Below are 20,850 nucleotides of genomic sequence, written 5' to 3' on the forward strand. Positions count from 1 at the left end.
GGGTTATCACCCTCTGCTAAACCTAGCCATTGTCATGGGCCGACTACTAGTTTGAGTAGACTCACAAGACTTTCAACAGGTGTTTCCCCAAGAAACAGATGAGATGCATGCAAGGCATGGGAAAGCAAAACCTATGGAGTACCTTATAACAAATTGGCATGCTGAGGATATGATATTATTCCATTGGCATTCTGTAAAGTTTATTTTCTTTACTAAGAGTTTTATTCAATTCCTTTTGTGCTGGAGCTTTTAGTCGCATTGCAAGTTGTTACTGAACACCTATCTCTATGGAACAGCTTTCCAAAGCAACTTGTTCCACCTTGTCTTCACTACACTTTAATGGAAGCAGGGGTGGGGCAGACCTCATTTCCAACCCAAACACATATAGGAAAATAGTAGGTCACAAAGTAGTAAAACCAGCATCTACAAGCAATGTTTTGGAGAGCCCATTCTTCCCCTAGCTGCAGTTGCGGCTTGAGCCAGAAAACTAAGATTCTGTATAGACTGATTGAAGTGGCCAAAAGATATTACAATAGAACACAAGACACATTCTCCCCAAGCGCCAAGAAAATGTTTAATTTTCACTTGCATTAGTATTGCACTTAAGAGGTTTTGCAGATTATTTCTAGGACAGCTGAAACATTCATGTTAGATGAAACAGTATCCACATTTCAGAATTTACCATACAAACAAAAGATTAAGAAATTCAGCTTGTATTAGGTGGATGAAGGATTTCCCCTTCTCCTCCATTTGCTGACTCATTCAGATGACACAGTAGCAGAAACAGGTATCAAACCCAGCTCTTTAACTGGGCTTAAATCCTTCTTTTTGAGCTCTTCAGCTTTTATGGAACTAAAGAATTCTGATTTTAAAAACCCAACTACTTCTCATCGGTGTCACATTTGACTTACACTACTGCAGTTCCTATACCAAACCTGCAATTTTTATTTTGTTTTGTATTATAAACAAACAAACAAAAATGAGCCAAACCACAACCTGCCATTCCACAGGAAATGATGTTCAGATATTTTATTTATTACTTGGTTTGGGGAAGAGGATTCTGAAGACATCATGGCAGTTCAAGCTAGCCTTGAATCTGTTGTGTAATGGGTAGACCTGGGGGAAAATTTCAGTTCATTTCACATTTAAAGGTGAACCTACCTAATTACATTCCAAAACAATACATGAACCAAAACATAACCCCATTCTTCAAAATTTACACAAAATTTTGCACTGCAGCTCTCCAGCCAATAATGTGTACAAAATGCATATACTAGGATAAAGTTTGCATAAAAATGCATTTGTTAGTGAATATAGCATGCAAATGGCATTGCAAAAATGTGTTTATTAGGCAATCTTGCGTACAGAAATGTGTGTATTAGGAGATATTTGCACTATGATGCTGATGAAATTTCTTGGGGACGTTATTAATTAAAAAAAGAAATCACAAACTGGTGTGGAAATGCGGAGTAAATTTAAGATTGGAAACATGGGAAACTGAGAGAAACCAAAATTGATAGATTCATCAATTCATCCCTAGTAGAGGGGAAAGGTTATTTATTTTAATAACAGTATATTGTGAGGAATGACAATGTACATTGACAGCAACAGCAGAAAAATTCAGAAGAGCATAACTGTGCTTCCTATAAACTGACTGCACTGCACCTGTATACTGTAATTCTGAACAAATCCCCAGACACTTTGCAAACAAAGAAGATCAGCTAGTCAGATGTTTGAATACTGTAATGAGGAGAGATGGATTCTGCATTTTTTTCACCTGAAGTAGCTAATATCACTTCTGCCAACGTGCTTTTTCTTTGATTTGAGTTTGGAGGACTGATGCAGAATTGCCCTAGAATATCTGTGTTACATAAACTGGAGCCACTGTGTGATTTTGCTGAGATCCATCACCTACACAGGAGACCAAACAGTATTATCAAAGCAATTTTCATGCTATATCATTCCAGAGGTATAAAACCTCACACCCTCTCTTTCCATTTCCTATCAGGTCAAATCAGCAGGAAGCACAGATATTCCATCAAAGGAAGCAAGAATGTGTAGTCATTTGCATGTGTCAGTCGTGCCTCCTGAGCCTCTATGCAGGCCACTGGTGCTGCAGTAACTTGCTCAGGTCTTTGACCATTTAATGATAATCAACAGGACACTTTCTGCACTGTTCTATGTGCACACATGCTGTGTTTGATTGACTTGTCTGTTTATTTCCTTTAGGCGTCTGGATGCCAATTTGATCTCTGTGGTACCCGAGAAGAGCTTTGAGAGGCTGCCCTCCTTACGCCACCTTTGGCTGGATGATAATGCTCTGACAGAGATCCCTGTCAAAGCACTCAACAACCTGCCGGCTCTACAGGCCATGACACTGGCCCTCAACCAAATCTGGCACATTCCTAACTACGCCTTCCAGAACCTCACCAGCCTTGTGGTACTGTACGTGCCCCCTTTTACTTTCCATTTATTCTTTCGTTCTTTCTTTCAGAAGCCCATTTCTCATAACACAATGTACTGTTTAGACAAGCAGGAGATAGTTGCTTGATCAGTGTTTCAGTCTGGGCCGTGTCTCATAAAGGAAATCTTCATCTATGTAGCAAGTTCATAAAGGCATGGTTTTAGAAGTTTTTAAGCAGTTTTCAGTGTAAAGCTGTCTTCACAAGATACAGTACAGAACAAATTAAAGAAATAATATTACTTCTGGTAACTGCCCATTTCCGTATGGGACACATTTATTTCACAAGCAAGTTTTCCCCACCCCACAGAATACCATACCATGATTATAACAATGAACTCTAATAACCACAAAAATGAGCACACCAGCGAAAACATCAGATAAAATGAAACATACAGTTTTAGCACCAATGCATGTGAGTAGGACCACAATATATTTTTAGGAAATCACACCTGTAGGTTATTTAGGGCTTGCTTTAACCAATAGCTTATAGGTTTGCCCATCTTCTCAGATGGAAAGTTATGTGTGTAAATTTGTTAACTGTATATTGTTTGGTGTTGATTAGGAAGTTTTGCTTGTGATTACCAGCTGTCTTAGAATTATTACCATACTTATGAGATATAGGATTGAAACAGCTACTCCCACTCTGGAAATACGCATGCTTTGTGGCTAGACTATAACAACATCATCAGGAAACTAATACTAAGCCAAACTGTAGCAAAAGTGTTTAATGGTAAGACTACTACATGCCTTATGAAAAACAAATGAGGAAAAGAGGATTTCCTAAATTCTTTATGCATTGACTTCAACTGCCTGAACAAAATACAGCAGATTGTTTGAGAGTGATGATTAGAAAAATTAAAATATGCAGTTTATTTCCCAAAAGCTCCTGAGAGGCTTATTGTGTAGGACTTTTCAAGCTGCTTGGAGAAAACAAAAATGATTCAGGCTACTTCTATTAGTGCAGGAACAAGAGAAAAATAATAATGAAGTGTTAAATCATGTACCTCGTGAATGATATTCTCCTGTATTGACAACACTACAAATAGAAATATCTAAATATTACCATTCCTTGGGGGAACTCTGTGAGCTAGTAGAGTTTTGGCCTTGGTTTGGCTACACTTGGAGATAAATTCCCACCCAGCCACGAAGTTCATTGGGTGCAGTGCTTACTAGCCTTGTGAGGATAAAATGATAAAACTTAAGAAATAAAAAAATAATAATCCAAAATTATAAAAAGAATACTACAAGACAGGAGTAAGTGATGGCCACCAACCTAGATTTGGCCACCAACCTAGATTTGACAAATTCACAGAGGACAAGCCTATCAACAGCTGCTAGTTGTGATGCTGATGTTCTACCTCCACCTTCAGAGGCATCACAGCTTTGAATACCAGTTTCTGGGAATCACAGGTAGGCAGAGTCCATGTCTGTGCTCATGTCCAGCTTGCAGGCTTTCCACAGGTATTTCACCAGCTATTGTGAAAGCACATATCTGGACTAGATGGGCTGTTGTGCGGATCCAGCAGGTTCATGTTGTGTTCTCTTCCCCCAACCCTTACTATTATATATTTTTTAAAACTCCAGATATGACTACCATGCATTAAAAGTAGCATCTGATTTGGCCCTTTTGGTGTGTGTGTGTGTGTGTGTGTGTGTGTGTGTGTGTGTTTAAGAGATTTGGTTAAGAAACAGGCATGTGGAGGCAGAAGAAGGGCTTGTCACTGTCATAAACTTTCTAATCTGGGAGCTAATGAAATAGCCACCTTTGGGAGGGGGCCAAAGAACAGCTGTGGAGGGGTACTGGGGAAGATGTCATTTACAGCCTGATTAATACTTCTGGATACCCCAGATCAGCAGTTTCATAGCTAAGGACATGACCTTCCCAGGTGCAGCAATGCTTTTTCCTGCTGCGCACACCTTGGGCCTGTGGGAGCGAAATGGCTGATCATCTGCTGATGGCGGAAAGAGCCAACATGAAAATATACAAGCTTCAATCTGGAAAAAGTTAGGGGCATCAGCCTCTGCTAATAAATTATATCCCCACTAAGGAATTCTGTACACCAGTTCCCATCCGTTTCTCGCATAGGTTTGTAATGGGGGATGCGGGATACTTTCTGCCCAAGGAAAAGTCCTGTAATGTATAGATCTGCATTCTGTTAACATAACTGCAGAAATCATCCTTTCTCATTCTATCATGTCTGGAAGTTACGGCTTTATGTACAGTGAGATTTTACACATCACTGCTGCAAGGGAGAAAACGTGCTTAATAACCTCAGTGTTTAGGAAACTCAACAAGGGAAATCGAAACACCTACAATCTAGCCCAAGGTGGAAAAGACAAAGCATCATTTCATCTTTCTGAGGATTCCTAAATTTCTAACTTTAGGGAAGGAAAATATATGAGCACAATCCAGAGAAGTGCTTTATTTAGTTTTTGAACTTTGAAAAAAAATAATAACTTTTTGCAGCCAAAGTTAAAGCATTTATTTAGTTTCTTTAAGGAAAGCGAGGCACTGGTGGGCTTCAAAGACAACTGAAATTCTGAGCAAATTGATATCAGAGAAAAGGGAATTCAGAACAGACTGATAACAAGTCACAACTGTTGTTGGGGTGGGTTGTACCCCCCTGTTTATTTCAATCACTGGAGCTGATAGACATCAAAACAAAATTCCTCCTATTTTCAACACAAATTTGACACCCAGAAGCTAAAAGAAGAAATTTGTGCTCTTTCTGTCTGTGAGGTTGACTAAATCCTTATCTGGAAAAAAATAAAAGATTTTTTCTGTCAGCAGGAAAAAAATTAGAAAAATGAGATTTTAAAAGAAAGGGGGAAAATACTGATTGTTTCCAATCTATTCTGAGAAGAGATCTTTAGGTGGGTCAAGTGGGATTATAATGGGAAAAGACAGGGATTCTGTACTCAGCACAAGTGAACATAGAAATCTGATTCTGCAGGATTATTTTGGTGAGGCACCTGATGTTTGTTATGGGTGCTGGAAATTGCTGTTTAGAGGGGGCCAAACTTCAGTTCCCATGGTTCGTTGGAAGAAGCCATAACTGAAAGTGTGGCTGTGGCCTAAATGAGTGGATTTCCCTACATGGGAGTCACAGCCAATAAAGGATTGGACCTGTGCTTCGTATTTAAAAGGGGAAAGCAGCAGTATACACCAGCATTCTTTGGAAATGATGTATTTGTACACAGAATGCAGCACTAGTTGTCATTCTTGCATACACTGGCTATATCCCTATTCCAAGTTTTCCCCTGTGATGCTTAGGAACGCTCAGAACACAATGCAGTAATCATCACATTATGTGTGTTTCTTCCTACATGCCATTAGTTTGCACTAATGTTCTGAATTGCTTTGCAGAAAATAAAATAAAACGTTTGATCTGGATTTTTATTTTAAACAAAGCAATTCAAGACAGTGCTATTCTGCAAGTTGCTTCCTTTTTGGAATGATCCCAACTCTCCTTCTTTTCCTGGATTCTGATATGTTATACATATTGTAAAATAGCTTCATTCTGTTTGTCATTGATTCATCAGAGGAAATGTGGTCATTAATTTCTCTAGAAACCTGAATGAAATGAAGAATTATAGAACTGTGTCTTCATTTTGTCAAAGCACCACTTCTGCAATTGTCAAACCATCTGTGACTTACCAGGAGAAATGGCTCTGTGTGAGCAGGGAACAGTTTGGCAGGCACTGGAGCAACTGTGATTCCACTTGCTAAAGTAATTTATTTAACATGGATGAGAGGATGGAAGAATGGAAGAGGAGTTCCTCTCCTCAAATATTTACCATCCCAACTTGGACTGTGAGTCAAACTCCCTTTTGTTTATGTTCCTACGGAGCTGATGGCAAAGATTGGGTTCCATTTTCCATGAGAGCTCCAGCATTTCAGATGCTCATAAGATTATAAAACTCTTCTGTGGGGACTGGAATGTTCATGGTTTGCTCCGTTTCAAAACAGAACAAAACATTCCAGGCCAAACTTAAGCCAGAACAGCCTGACCTTTGTATCTTTCTGGTTCTCCTATAAAGTCATGACTCTATTTGTGTGATGGTACAACTGGCATTCAACATCTAAGTTTTCCAGTTAGAAACTTACCTGTTTCCCTGGTTATACTATGCTTGTGCGTCGTCATACACCTCACTTCAAGTAGTATTTTATCTAAAATTCAGTATGATGTAATTATGCGATGTAATTGTGTGATGTATCTAAAATTAAGTATGATGTCTGAGTGCTTTCTTTTTTGCCCTGCCACCTTCTCTGCCTTTTGCTCCCAATTCAGTGGTAAAGAGCAAGTTTTTTTGGGGAAAGCCCTAGGGAGGAGGGGAGCTCTCAGACATGGCACTTTAAAGTGTCAATCTGCAGCATGAAAGGAAGTCTGGATGAGCCCTAAGTTCTATTAAGGTCACTGGGACTTACTCCCAGGTAAGTCCCATTGACTGCAAGAAGATCAAACCTATCCATTCTGAAGGAAATCAGCCCTGAGTGCTCACTGGAAGGACAGATCCTGAAGCTGAGGCTCCAATACTTTGGTCACCCAATGAGCAGAGAAGACTCCCTGGAAAAGACCCTGATTTTGGAAAAGATTGAGGGCACAAGAAGAAGGGGACGACAGAGGACGAGATGGTTGGACAGTGTTCTCGAAGCTACCAACATGAGTTTGACCAAACTGTGGGAGGCAGTGGAAGACAGGGGTGCCTGGCGTGCTCTGGTCCATGGGGTCACGAAGAGTTGGACACAACTAAACGACTAATCAACAACAAAGTGTGTATAGGACTACAACCTTATTCCCACTTTCTCCTGTGTTGGGACGAAGGGCACTTCCAGACAACCTGTTTGTTGAACATTCAATCTGATTAGTTTGTGGGGAGGCAAGACAATGGGCTCACTCATGCCATCATGTAAAATTGCTAAAAACCCACATTTTCCTTATTCACGTTGCCCCATTGTAGTCCAATGCACTTTCTTCATACTTGGATCAGACTTTTCTCTTGACCAGGTCCCTTTTTTTATTGGTTCGTTTTTTCCTGTTTACTTGCCTCTGGCCTGCGCCTGCACCTACTTTTCCTCCTTCCCTGATCAAGTGAGCTTGGGCGAGTAAGATTTCGTGTGTGTTTGGTCCTCGCTCAGTACCTGAGCGTGGAGCTCAGAGTGAATGTGTTCCCCAGATGGAAACCTATTCTACTCAAGTGTTATGTCTGCTAGATGCAGTTTTTGCCTTTATTTAACTTAGAACCATTCCTATTGCTAATTAATCAAAGGTACGGAAGGTGAACCAAAGCTTTCCAATTGCTTGTGTGCAAGTTTTTGGTACTGTTTCAAATATGGCAATGTGTCATGTGTTACTAGTTATAATATATTTGAACTCTGGATTGCGAAGCCTGGGATCCAGCCTTCAGAGCAACTTAAACTGCAGGTGTCATCTTTGTGTAAAGGTCCAAGGTGATGTCAGGGCAGCCTGATCTAGAAATGCGCCATAAAATTTGATAGAGGAAACCATCTGGATATGGGGGGGTGGGGGGGTTTGCTTTCCTACAGTCAGGGAGGAATAACTGTTTTATGCTCTAATCTCCTGATTTAGTTTTTGAATGAAATCGATCTTCTCTGTTGAAAGTTAGACTGGATCCAAGTTTTCTCTCAAGCATCTGCTTTTCCCTGTTTCCCACTTGCTTTAGAAAGGCAAGCAGTATTCTTTTTCTGCAAAAGAGCAAACACTCTAAGTGCTCATCAGAAACATCCAGGGATGTCATAGGCTTCCATTTATCCACCACATGTTTACTCTGTTCCTTGTAAATTCAAGCTGCTTTTACCATGGAACTTTGTGCTCTCTGCCAAACCTCCAGTACCGGAGACCAGTTGGAATGGGATTTCTTTTTTCAGTGACACCAGACCAAACACAAATAATTAAGGTGCCATTGATTTCACCTGCTGCTGGGGGCTGCATTACATCACGCCACTGCCCAAAACATTGCTTGCTGTTACAGACCAGGATAATATGTCTCTGTTCCATCATAAAGAATATAACGGCCACGAGTTTATCTAAAATATTCCTTAGTGAGTTGGCCACCTCTTTTTGCTCTGTAATGACATCCATTGCCAGCCAAAATTCCAGCGTACCAGAAATGATCTCATGGCTGCTCTGGACCCTTAAAAGTGACAAATTTTTCTCTCTATGCTTCCTTTGTGGGTTGGGTTTTAATGAGTAGGAGAGGATTTTGAGGAAGCCCAGCTACGAGGTAAGGTGGCTTTCCCCTTCTTACTCCGCTTAACAAAAAACCAGACAACAAAGTTTAAAAATATAATTAATTTGTAATCGTGAAGCTGAGGCTCCAATACTTTGGCCACCTCATGAGAAGAGAAGACTCCCTGGAAAAGACCCTGATGTTGGGAAAGATTGAGGGCACAAGAAGAAGGGGACAACAGAGGACAAGATGGTTGGACAGCATTCTCGAAGCTACAAACATGAGTCTGACCAAACTGCGGGAGGCAGTGGAAGATAGGAGTGCCTGGCGTGCTCTGGTCCATGGAGTCATGAAGAGTCGGGCACGACTAAACGACTAAACAACAACAACAAATTTGTAATCTTGCATTGGTTCAAAGCAATGGCAGAAGTAAAAACTATGCCGGCAAAATACTTATATTTACAGTATAACCAGCTTCAGGCATTCGCCTAAAGCTGGAGCAAGCAGAGGCATTTCTGCAGCCAACGGTGGTCAAAGGGAGAGGGATAGGAAGTCCTATATGCTCCTTCCTCTCTAGGAGAAGAGGGGAAATTACATCACATCGAGTCCTCTTTACCAATTGTATTTCTATGATCTAAGTATCTGCCTATTAGCAAAGAAGGGGTATTAGCCCCTTCTCATGCTAACTAGCAAGAATATGCATTTGTTAGGTTTGTCTGCTAAATCTCCCACATCCTCTCCTTGAGGGGGGTCCAACATCCTCAGGTATTTTCCAAAGCCCCGGGATTGCCATTGACCACTAGATCTCTGTGGTTCACCTTAAGCCTGCTATCTCTGGGCAGTGGGGAGGTAGAGTCGTCATATTTCAAAATGTGAATATCTGGACAGAAAAGTTATTGAGCCTTTGGGGGGGGGCATGCAAAGGAGATGGGAGTGAGGAGACCTCCAAGTTTGATTATGTCCCAAGTAACATCATCAGAAGCATGACGGCAACATTGTCTGAGTAGGGTATGAGGAGAGCTTGAAAATTAGCCAGTTTGGACCCCATCCAAATTCAGTACAGATTATCTAATTTTATGAGCACACAATCTGAAACCAGATAGGGGAGTCTCCCCCATCAGTAGTCATGATGACTGGGGCCTATTGCATACAGATAACAACTGAGTGTGCTCCCTTCCTATGATCCCTATTAATTTTGAATATATTCAGTTGTCTGCCATGTTCATGAGTGCTTTGGGAACTCGTGAACACTTGTCTAGGGTCACCTTGCCCTTGGCAGCATTTAGCTTTCAGTGCTTCTCTAGGCAACAAAATGAAGAAAAAAAATCTGTTTGCTGATGTTGGAAATATAAGGATCTCCTTTCTCTCTGCAGACACCTGCATAATAACCACATCCGCAGCCTCGGAACCCATGGCTTTGAAGGACTCCACAGCTTGGAAACTCTGTAAGTTGTTTCATTTTCCTTTGTACCTAGCACTAAATCACCCATCCTGAAAGAGTGGGATAGTCACGCTCTGTGTATTCGTTCCATCTCTCTGCAAGAGGATCTAGAAAGGCTTGATCTCTTCAGCTATTCCATCCTAGAGCCAGGGGCATAGCTAGCTGCTCCAGCACCTGGAGCGGCGGGGGCCAGGCAACCCGCCCACAGGGGCAGGGAGAGCCGCGCAAGAGGGTGCCATGGCGATCCATGCACGGGAGCGCTGTGGCGATCTGTGCCGTGGCGCGGTGTGGCGATCCACCCAGGGGAGCAGGGCGAAGAGCTCCCCACGGAGTCTGCCTTGCGAACCCAGCCCCACGCTGCCGTTTCGGGCAGTGCAGGGCCCCGAGCCACCGCGTCACTCCCAGGAAAGACGCATGGCTCAGGTGCGCTGCAGGCCAGGCCCCGCGGTAAGTGCTGCCCCCTTCAAGGATGACGCCCGGGGCAGACTGCACCACCCTCACCCCCTTCCTATGCCCCTGCCTGGAGCTGAGCTAGGAAATGGCTATGCCATACCTTTCTGGCACTCATGACTCTTTTTTTCTGGATATATTATCAGCACTGGAGGAATCAGAAAAGTTCAATAAGTCAGTGGTGAAACTTTTCCAGGCAAAGCTACATAATAGACTTTCTTACATCCAGAGGGCCATGCCAGCTTACGAAGTTGTGGGGAGGGGGGATTGGAGTAGACGTGTATAAGCATCCTGCTGCTTGCCTGAGAGAGACTGAGCCTTAGTAGGTATTTAAACTGAGGTTTTTTGCTAGCCCTCTATTTGAATGCTTGCAAAAAATACCTGGCTGGGTGCTCACAAGGCATGCTCTGCTGCTACCTACTGCTTCTCCTGCTCTCTAAGGGCCTGGAAGCCTATCTGGGTCAGGTCATGGACTTTATGCACTAAGGAAAGAGATGGAGAAATGTTCTGGGCAGTGTGGGACAACATTTGCTTGATGCAACATCATCTAACCTCCCCGCAAACAGATCAGAATGAATGCTCAATAATTATCCACAGTTGTCTTATCTCCATGCAAACATCTCAGGATCAATGCTCAAGGAACAGGTTGTGTGAAAGGAACCTGGAACTATCAGTCTCAGAATCGCCAGAAGGAAACTGATGCTATTTGCATTTGTTGTTGTTTAGTCATTTAGTCGTGTCTGACTCTTCGTAACCCCAAGGACCAGAGCACGCCAGACACTCCTGTCTTCCACTGCCTCCCGCAGTTTGGTCACTCATGTTTGTAGCTTTGAGAACACTGTCCAACCATCTCGTCCTCTGTCATCCCCTTCTCCTTGTGCCCTCAATCTTTCCCAACATCAGGGTCAAAGTATTGGAGCCTCAGCTTCATGATCTGTCCTTCCAGTGAGCACTCAGGGCTGATTTCCTTAAGAATGGATACGTTTGATCTTCTTGCAGTCCATGGGACTCTCAAGAGTCTTCTCCAGCATCATAATTCAAAATCATCAATTCTTCGGCGATCAGCCTTCTTTATGGTCCAGCTCTCACTTCCATACATCACTACCGGGAAAACCATGGCTTTAACTATACGGACCTTTGTTGGCAAGGTGATGTCTCTGCTTTTTAAGACGCTGTCTAGGTTTGCCATCGCCTTTCTCCCAAGGAGCAGGTGTCTTTTAATTTCGTAACTGCTGTCACCATCTGCAGTGATCATGGAGCCCAAGAAAGTAAAATCTCTCACTGCCTCCGTTTCTTCCCCTTCTATTTGCCAGGAGGTTTAGGGCCCAGTGGCCATGATCTTCATTTTTTTTATGTTGAACTTCAGACCATATTTTGTGCTCTCCTCTTTCACCCTCATTAAAAGGTTCTTTAATTCCTCCTCACTTTCTGCCATCAAGGTTGTGTCATCTGCATATCTGAGGTTGTTGATATTTCTTCCGGCAATCTTAATTCCGGCTTGGGATTCATCCAGCCCAGCCTTTCGCATGATGAATTCTGCATATAATTTAAATAAGCAGGGAGACAATATACAGCCTTGCCGTACTCCTTTCCCAATTTTGAACCAATCAGTTGTTACATATCCAGTTGTAACTGTAGCTTCTTGTCCCACATAGAGATTTCTCAGGAGACAGATGAGGTGATCAGGCACTCCCATTTCTTTAAGAATTTGCCATAGAAATCCCTGCTAGAAATGATGTAAATAACTTCAGTCTCTCAGTGAAAATTCTCAGGTTGACCATCACATTACCACCCTTTTCAGGTAAATATATTCTGTCATGGCTTGGGAAGTGCCCACTACAATATCCTGCCCTGATAAGTTGCTGGACCATTGAAGTGCAAGAGCAGCTGGTGTGGTGGGACAGACCAATGGGGCCTCGCCTAACTACTATGGTGGAAACAGCTTTCTTTTTTATATGATGGCCTAGTAAAAAAATAACAAACGAGATAAATCAGCATTCCAAACATGAAACTAAGAGGCTCTTGCCCTTAGTTGTCCAGAGACCTTTGCATCCACTCCAGTAAAACAGTTCTTGACTTTAATGATGGAGTCAAACTGTCAAAAGAACAAGAAGGACAAAATGGGGAAAGAGCCAGTAAAAGAGAGCGAAACTCTATCCCAGCATAAAAGTGTCATTCAAGGAGATAAAGCTGCCACCAATTCTGCCAAGGATGTCTGTTATCCCCAGAAACTCTGAGCTAGGAATTAGGAAGAGGCAATATGAGAAAATATGTTTTCCAGACAATAGTATATATAATATGCTCCATTCCTAGAGCCTCCATTTAGGAAGGGGAGAAAGATAATAATAATAATAATAATAATAATAATAATAATAATAATAATAATAATAATAATAATAATATAATATACCCCACCCATCCATCTGGCTGGGTTGCCCCAGCCACTCTGGGCAGCTTCCAACACACATAATAATAATAATAAAAAACATCAAGCATTAATAGTAACAGTCTGATCCAAAGTGAGCCATTTGTAATGCACTTCACAGACAGCAGTGATTGCTGTCTACACAGTAAAGAACAAAAAAAAACAAAAAAAAGACTGTCTCTGGGAAGAACTTGGAGGCTACAGTCTCTTCCTCGTATGGCAGGGAAAGGTACTATGCACATGATCTAAGTCTGTGCACATCATGTGTAACATTTCAAAATATATCTTGGAGTGAAGTTCTTGGATCACACAATACAGCCCCTTGGGGTGTCAAAATGTATAGCTCCCAGAAGACAGTGTGTGTGTGTGTGTTGACAGCAGTGTTATTTACGTGGGATGACTTAGAATCATAGAATCATAGAATCATAGAGTTGGAAGAGACCACAAGGGCCATCGAGTCCAACCCCCTGCCAAGCAGGAAACACCATCAGAGCACTCCTGACATATGGTTGTCAAGCCTCTGCTTAAAGACCTCCAAAGACGGAGACTCCACCACACTCCTTGGCAGCAAATTCCACTGTCGAACAGCTCTTACTGTCAGGAAGTTCTTCCTAATGTTTAGGTGGAATCTTCTTTCTTGTAGTTTGGATCCATTGCTCCGTGTCCGCTTCTCTGGAGCAGCAGAAAACAACCTTTCTCCCTCCTCTATATGACATCCTTTTATATATTTGAACATGGCTATCATATCACCCCTTAACCTCCTCTTCTCCAGGCTAAACATGGCCAGCTCCCTTAGCCGTTCCTCATAAGGCATCGTTTCCAGGCCTTTGACCATTTTGGTTGCCCTCCTCTGGACACGTTCCAGTTTGTCAGTGTCCTGACTTACATCAGAAAAAGCAAGGACAATCCAAGAGCATTACTTATACCATAGTGCAATGGGGGAACCCTTATACTTAGCCACAACGTTGTATTTTAAATTGTTGTAACCTACTCAGGGACCTTAGGGTAAAGGGTATATAATAATAATAATAATAATAACAACAACAACATTTCACACCATATATATTTTCATTAATATAGAGCCAAATTCTGGTGTTTATAAAAGTCACAAAGAAAATAAAGTCTAAGATGCAAAGGTTCCTTGTGTGATACATTGTTATATTTTCAAATATCCCTGTATTTCATATTTCTTTATTATTATGTGTAAACACTTCCTCAAAAATGTGGATCAGCACAGTGTCTGTGATTGCCATTCATTTCAGTGGCCATTATAATATTGCTAGCATTGAGCTTCTGAAATTCAGAAGACTTGTAGGTGCTCAAATTCAGTGATTTCTATTAATATGGTAAGGGGCCATATTGCTATCACAGTGAATTGGCCCAGTTCACACATGCAGGCAGCGATATGAGTCGAAACACTGGTCCCAGTACAGTTCCTTGGGAGACTCCATTGTTTGCTTCTTACTGTTTTCCATTTTGTAAGCGGACCATTTATTCCAACCCTCTGCTTCCTGTTCTTTAACCATTCCTCAGACTCCATGACTCTTTAATTTGCAGAGGGGCCTTCAGTAGAGAGCTTTCCCAAAACAAAATCCAGCCACACCATGTCCACCAGGTCAGCCCTATCTACATGTACATTGACAGTTCTGAAAGGCTAGTTGGGCAGGACTGCCTTTTGTGGAAGCCATGTTGATTTTCCTCAGCAAGGCTTGTTAATGTGTTTAACAATTCTGACTTTAATAATTTCTTCCAATTTACCTGGAACAGAAGTTACGCTGACAGATCAGTAATTTTCCAGATCCCCTTAGGATGAATTAAAAAACAAAACAAAAAAAATGGTGTTAACTTTGGCTGCCTTCCAATCTTCTGGTAAAGAGGGTGATTTTCATGATGTTGTATACTTTTCTTAAAAGATCAGCAATTTAGTATTTGAGATATTTAAGACTTTTAAAATAAATGCCATCTGGCCTCAGTTGTCCATAGACCTCTCTATTTACCCAGTTTGCTTTAACAACAGAATCAAGTCATATAAAGAACAACAACTAAGGAGAGAAAAAGAGATTTTATAATTTGCAATTTTTAAATTAGCTCTAAACCTTGTTCACCTCTGTTGGACATATCTCCTTAGATGCCCTCTCTGAAAACAATGGTGCATATGTGGGCATCTCCAACATCTTCCAATTACATGAAAGGCCAGCACAGAGAAGAAATTCATTTAGCCTCTGTACCATTGCCCAGTGTTCCTTTACTACTCCTTTCACATCTTGGTTGCCATCTAAAAGTCTTACTGCCCCTGGTTGGTTGGTTGGTTGGTTGGTTGGTTGGTTCCTTACTTCTCACATTACTTAAGAAGGAAGGTTTGTTAGTTGCTTTGTGTCATTAGTAATTTGCTCCTTAAATTCCTTCTTTGCTTTGCTTTATAAATTTTACATTGTATTCATTTTAAATTTTCCACTGATGCTAAAATACACAGTCATCCACCATACCTTGCCTCCTTGCCCCCCGGTTTGTCATAACCTGCACATACATTTGCCCAAAGGTGGTGATGATCTTTGGCACCCATTATAACAATATTTTCCCTTTTGGCTGCCTGTCTGATTTCTGTCTATCTCAAGATCATCACTAGAATTTTGGATCGGGGTGGGGGGAGGCAGAAGAGCATAACCCCAGTTACTTTAGCTTAGAACTCTATCCATCATGATTCTATGACTGTGGGTGAAGTTCTTTCTCCTAAGGCTTCCTTGGATTTTATGTCCACGGATAACTGTATCCTACTGATCCACCGTGTCTCCAATATTCCCATTATATTCATGTTCTCCTTTTATTGCTAGGCATTGTAACATGAAAACCAGCCAAACATCTCATAGCAAAAATCACAAGCAAAGAAGATATACTGAGGAGGAGGGCGGGAAAGGTGTTTATATGGTAATGCTCAAAGCCTCGGAGCGAAGATGATGAGCAACCTGGATTAGACAAATTCATGAAGGATACAGCTATAGCTACCTGCCATTATGACTATGTTCTACCTCCACTGTCAGGGGAAGTAGGCTTCTGAATACCAGCTGCAGGCAACCACAATTGGGGAGAGTGTTCTTGCAGTCCTGTCCAGCTTTTCATAGGTACAGTGGTACCTCGGGTTACATATGCTTCAGGTTACAGACTCCACAAACCCAGAAATAGTACCTTGGGTTAAGAACTTTGCTTCAGGATGAGAACAGAAATCGTGCTCCGGTGGTGCAGCAGCAGCGGGAGGCCCCATTAGCTAAAGTGGTGCTTCAGGTTAAGAACAGTTTCAGGTTAAGAACGGACCTCAGAACGAATTATATTCTTAACCCGAGGTACCACTGTATCTATTTAGCCACAGTGAGACCAGGCTGTTGGACTAGATGGGCATTGGGCCTGATCCGACAGGGCTCTCTCTATGTTCTCCACTATTTCTATGTGATTAAAAAGGTAAAGGACCCCTGATAGTTAAGCCCAGTTGCAAACGTCTCTGGTGTTGCAACGCTCACCTCGCTTTACTGGCCAAGGGAGCTGATGTTTGTTCGCTGGCAGTTTTACGGGGTCATGTGGCCAGCATGACTAAGCCGCTTCTGGCTAAACCAGAGCAGTGCACGCAAACGCCATTTACTTTCCTGCTGGAGCAGTACCTATTTATCTACTTGCACTTTGACGTGCTTTCGAACTGCTAGGTTGGCAGGAGCAGCGACCAAGCAACAGGAGCTCACCCCGTCGTGGGGATTCAAACCGCCAACCTTCTGATCGGCAAGCCCTAGGCTCAGTGGTTTGGACCACACCTGTCCTCAGTTTGAGGGCACTGAGCACTGAGATAATCATCCCTAAGGGACAGGGGTGTTGCTAACACCTAGTCCAGACTCCTGTCTTGAAGCACCCTTGTTGCCTGTAAAGAATATGTGGTTTGGCATTGCTCTTTACCTGAGAGGGATACATATTGCACATTTTAAAAGGGTCCACATCCCACAAGTTGTGAATGAAGCAGGTGCTGGAACATGGCGGCCGTGGTGAATGCTTGACTTGTAGCCAAGCTGCAGTGAGGTCCCTTTCCCACCACCCATTGCTCTTGTGCAACTAATTGGCAAGCCATCTCCCCCTCTAGCAATCCCTGATGTTGCCACCAAGTCATCTCCTCTCCTGTGAGATTACAGGAAGAAATAAGGAAACCTCCGTGTTCATTCTCTTTTGTGCGGTTTGGCAGGTTTCCTTTGGAAGTCATTAGGGAGCCCAGCCAGTTCACCTAGGGATAGAAGACACAATGCAGGCATGCAAAGGAGAAACCGAAGCACCCCAAGGGCACCCCAGAGCCAGGCTTTATTCCGGGAAGCTGATTGATATGAGCATGTTTTTGAAACGGCTTGCCGGGGCTTTTACCGAAACTGACATTAAATCTCAGGAGTTCAAGCTATCATATGAAATGCTGTGCAAATAACAGAGGAATAGTCATGGGAATTAACCTAAAGGAGATGCCAAGCTTTATGGGCCCAGGACTGAAGGCAGTGGTGAATGGAGGAGAATGTGGCTCTCCAGAAAAGTTAAAGAAGGAAGCATCTGATAAAGGGTTTGGGGTTTGTTTGGGTTTTCGGTAAAAATTGCAATAAGAGGGGGAAATGGAATAAAAGGAAATGGCATACTTTAGGTAAAGGGACCCCTGACCATTAGGTCCAGTCGTGACCGACTCTGGGGTTGCGGCGCTCATCTCGCTTTACTGGCCGAGGGAGCCGGCATACAGCTTCCGGGTATGTGGCCAGCATGACTAAGCCACTTCTGGAGAACCAGAGCAGTGCACAGAAACACCGTTTACCTTCCCGCCGGAGTGGTACCTATTTATCTACTTGCACTTTTGACATGCTTTCGAACTGCTAGGTTGGCAGAAGCAGCGACCGAGCAATGGGAGCTCACCCCTCCCATTCGAACCGCCGACCTTCTGATCGACAAGTCCTAGGCTCACAATAGCAGGTTCAGTGAACAGAGATCTTCCCGCCATAGGCACTGATGGTCAAGCCATGGATATTGCTGCATTGCATATACCCTTCAAGCTTATCTATCCTGCCCTTGGGGCTCTTCCGCAGCCACACCCCCTGCAGGCCATGCTTTGCTGCCTCCTTGAACTTTTCTGCCCGGTTGAAATATGCCCTTGAACTCTGACAATGCCTCTTGCTTCCCTGGACAGAGCATAGAGAGGTATGTTTGAGCATGTGGAGAAAGTAGCCTAGGGCAGGGGTCAGCAAACTTTTTCAGCAGGGGGCCGGTCCACTGTCCCTCAGACCTTGTGGGGAGCCGGACTGTATTTTGGGGGGGGGGAATCAACGAATTCCTATGCCCCACAAATAACCCAGAGATGCATTTTAAATAAAAACATATATTCTACTCATGTAAAAACACCAGGCAGGCCCCACAAATAACACAGAGATGCACTTTAAATAAAAGGACACATTCTACTCATGTAAAAACACGCAGATTCCTGGACCGTCTGCGGGCCAGATTTAGACGGCAGTTGGACCGGATCCGGCCCCCAGGCCTGAGTTTGCCTACCCATGGCCTAGGGTATGAAGACAGAATTTACATTCATTGCTCATCTTACCTTTGGCTCTGGCATGCCCACCTCAGAGGACATGTGGCATCAGAAGATTGCCCAGGAGGAATTAGAGAGCTCTGGTTGAAGAAGGTTCCCCAAACCATAGCTATGGGTTCACCCTCTGTTGAACAAGCAAGAAGAGACTTGCCTTCTCCCTCCAGATAGTATATTCATGCCTCATTTTTATGAGCTCCAAACACTTGCACTCCTAAGGCTTCTTCCTCGCCTCTTTTCAGTCTTGGCCTCACCACTGTACGGGTGTCTGTTCTTTCAGCCCTGTCAATTCAGCAGTTAGGCTCTCCTAGTGGGACAGAAAGTTGTCCCTGAGGCAGAAGCAAGGTGTGCTCGTTTGTGTGGGGCAGGGATGGACTGTTGATTCTTAAGGAGACAGCACCCTCTTAAGGATGTTCTAATAACTGATATATCTAAGATCATGGATGTCATAACACTGTGTGTGAGGTACACTTTTCAAAAGCATAACACAAACTTTCCTCTTTCTGAACTGAGAGAATAAAAATCGAGAGGGGCAGAACAAAGCAAAAGCTGTGCCAATCCTGATAGCCCAGTTATGTTGAAACATGTGGTTATCAGTTTATTACACACCGTGCTTTTTTTCTTTAAAAAATATATCTTTAGGGGTACTCTCATTTACCTACTCATACTGAAATACTGCCCTTCAATAAGGCCAAACTTAGATTCACAAAATGTTTAGGGGGTTGCATACCCCTGCATCTCCCCTAGAAGAAAAGCACTGATTACACATCATTGGCGATAACAGGACTTCAGTTGGGCTGCAGCCCAGATTTAAGTGGGTTATGAAGTAAGCTCTGCTGAGACATATTAAAACAGTATTAAATGCTCAAAATGGGTTAATTACAGAATGTCCCTATTTTCTAAGGGATATTGGAGAGTATGTGTATGACCTCTGATTAATATTTGGGGTACATTTGGTTTAGGGTGTTTTTAATCTAAATGTTAGGGACGCGGGTGGCGCTGTGGGTTAACCCACAAAGCCTAGGACTTGCTGATCAGAAGGTCAGCGGTTTGAATCCCTGTGACGGGGATCCTGTTGCTCGGTCCCTGCTCCTGCCAACCTAGCAGTTCGAAAGCACGTCAAAGTGCAAGTAGATAAATAGGTTCCGCTCCGGCGGGAAGGTAAACGGCGTTTCCATGCACTGCTCAGGTTCGCCAGAAGCAGCTTAGTCATGCTGGCCACATGACCCGGAAGCTGTACGCCGGCTCCCTCAGCCAATAAAGCGAGATGAGCACCGCAACCCCAGAGTCGGTCACGACTGGACCTAATGGTCAGGGGTCCCTTTACATTTAAGGTAAAGGTAAAGGTACCCCTGCCCGTATGAGCCAGTCATGTCCAACTCTAGGGTTGTGTGCTCATCTCACTTAAGAGGCCGGGAGCCAGCACTGTCCGCAGACACTTCCGGGTCACGTGGCCAGCGTGACAAAGCTGCTCTGGTGAGCCAGCACCAGCACAGCACACGGAAACCGCTATAAAGTGGTACCTATTTATCTACTTGCACTTAGGGGTGCTTTCGAACTGCTAGGTGGGCAGGAGCTGGGACCGAAAGACAGGAATTCACCCCGCTGCGGGGATTCGAACCGCCGACCATACGATCGGCAAGTCCTAGACACTGAGGTTTTACCCACAGCGCCACCCGTGTCCCTTTACCTTTACCTTAATCTAAATGTTTTTTCCCGTGATGCTACAAACATTGGCGAAATGTTGCAACTAGAGCAAAATTAAAATTTTGCACTATTTTAAAGTTTGAGAAAATGTCATAATCTTAATTTGAAACATTTTCAAATAGTGCTTCTGAACTTTATCTTTGAGGAGACACTTTTCTATACTTTTGCGTATGTTTAAAAGCCTCAAGATCTAATAACATCCATAATCAGAAATGTTTAAAAATGAATTAGAAAATCAATTTGAATTTTTGTTTTATTTTTAAAAAATAGGGGAATCTGCTTGAGAATTAATTTTTCTCAGCTGAAGTTCAAAGTGAGCTAAGAAAGAAAAGGGACAGTAGCCCAAGAAATCAGCAATCAAAGGCACGTTATCTGTTCAGATGACTCTGAGGAAGTGGCACGAAGCTGAGCAAAGTCACATAATAGGCTAACATGACAAGTGCAACTTTTCACTGACTACTAAGACTGTCAGTCTTTGTTTCATTCACCTATCTACTTTCACCCAGTTGCATTCACAGAAACTTTGCTTCCTCAAAATGCCTTCTTTGTCGTCAAGTCAGATGCATTTAGTACTTTGAAGCTCA

At 42.9% G+C, this 20,850-nt stretch overlaps 1 protein-coding gene across 1 annotated transcript in view; it reads left to right on the forward strand.

Annotated features, from left to right (window-relative positions):
* Window positions 1-20,850, forward strand: part of LGR6 (leucine rich repeat containing G protein-coupled receptor 6) — a 145,527-nt gene that overhangs the window by 86,160 nt on the left and 38,517 nt on the right. The window contains exons 5-6 of the mRNA XM_028734668.2: window positions 2,230-2,445; window positions 10,030-10,101. Coding sequence (XP_028590501.2) covers window positions 2,230-2,445; window positions 10,030-10,101 — 288 coding nt within the window. The remainder of the gene's footprint in view (window positions 1-2,229; window positions 2,446-10,029; window positions 10,102-20,850) is intronic.

This window comes from Podarcis muralis, chromosome 5 (genome assembly GCF_964188315.1).
Source record: "Podarcis muralis chromosome 5, rPodMur119.hap1.1, whole genome shotgun sequence".
In the NCBI taxonomy this organism is placed as follows: Eukaryota; Metazoa; Chordata; class Lepidosauria; order Squamata; family Lacertidae; genus Podarcis; species Podarcis muralis.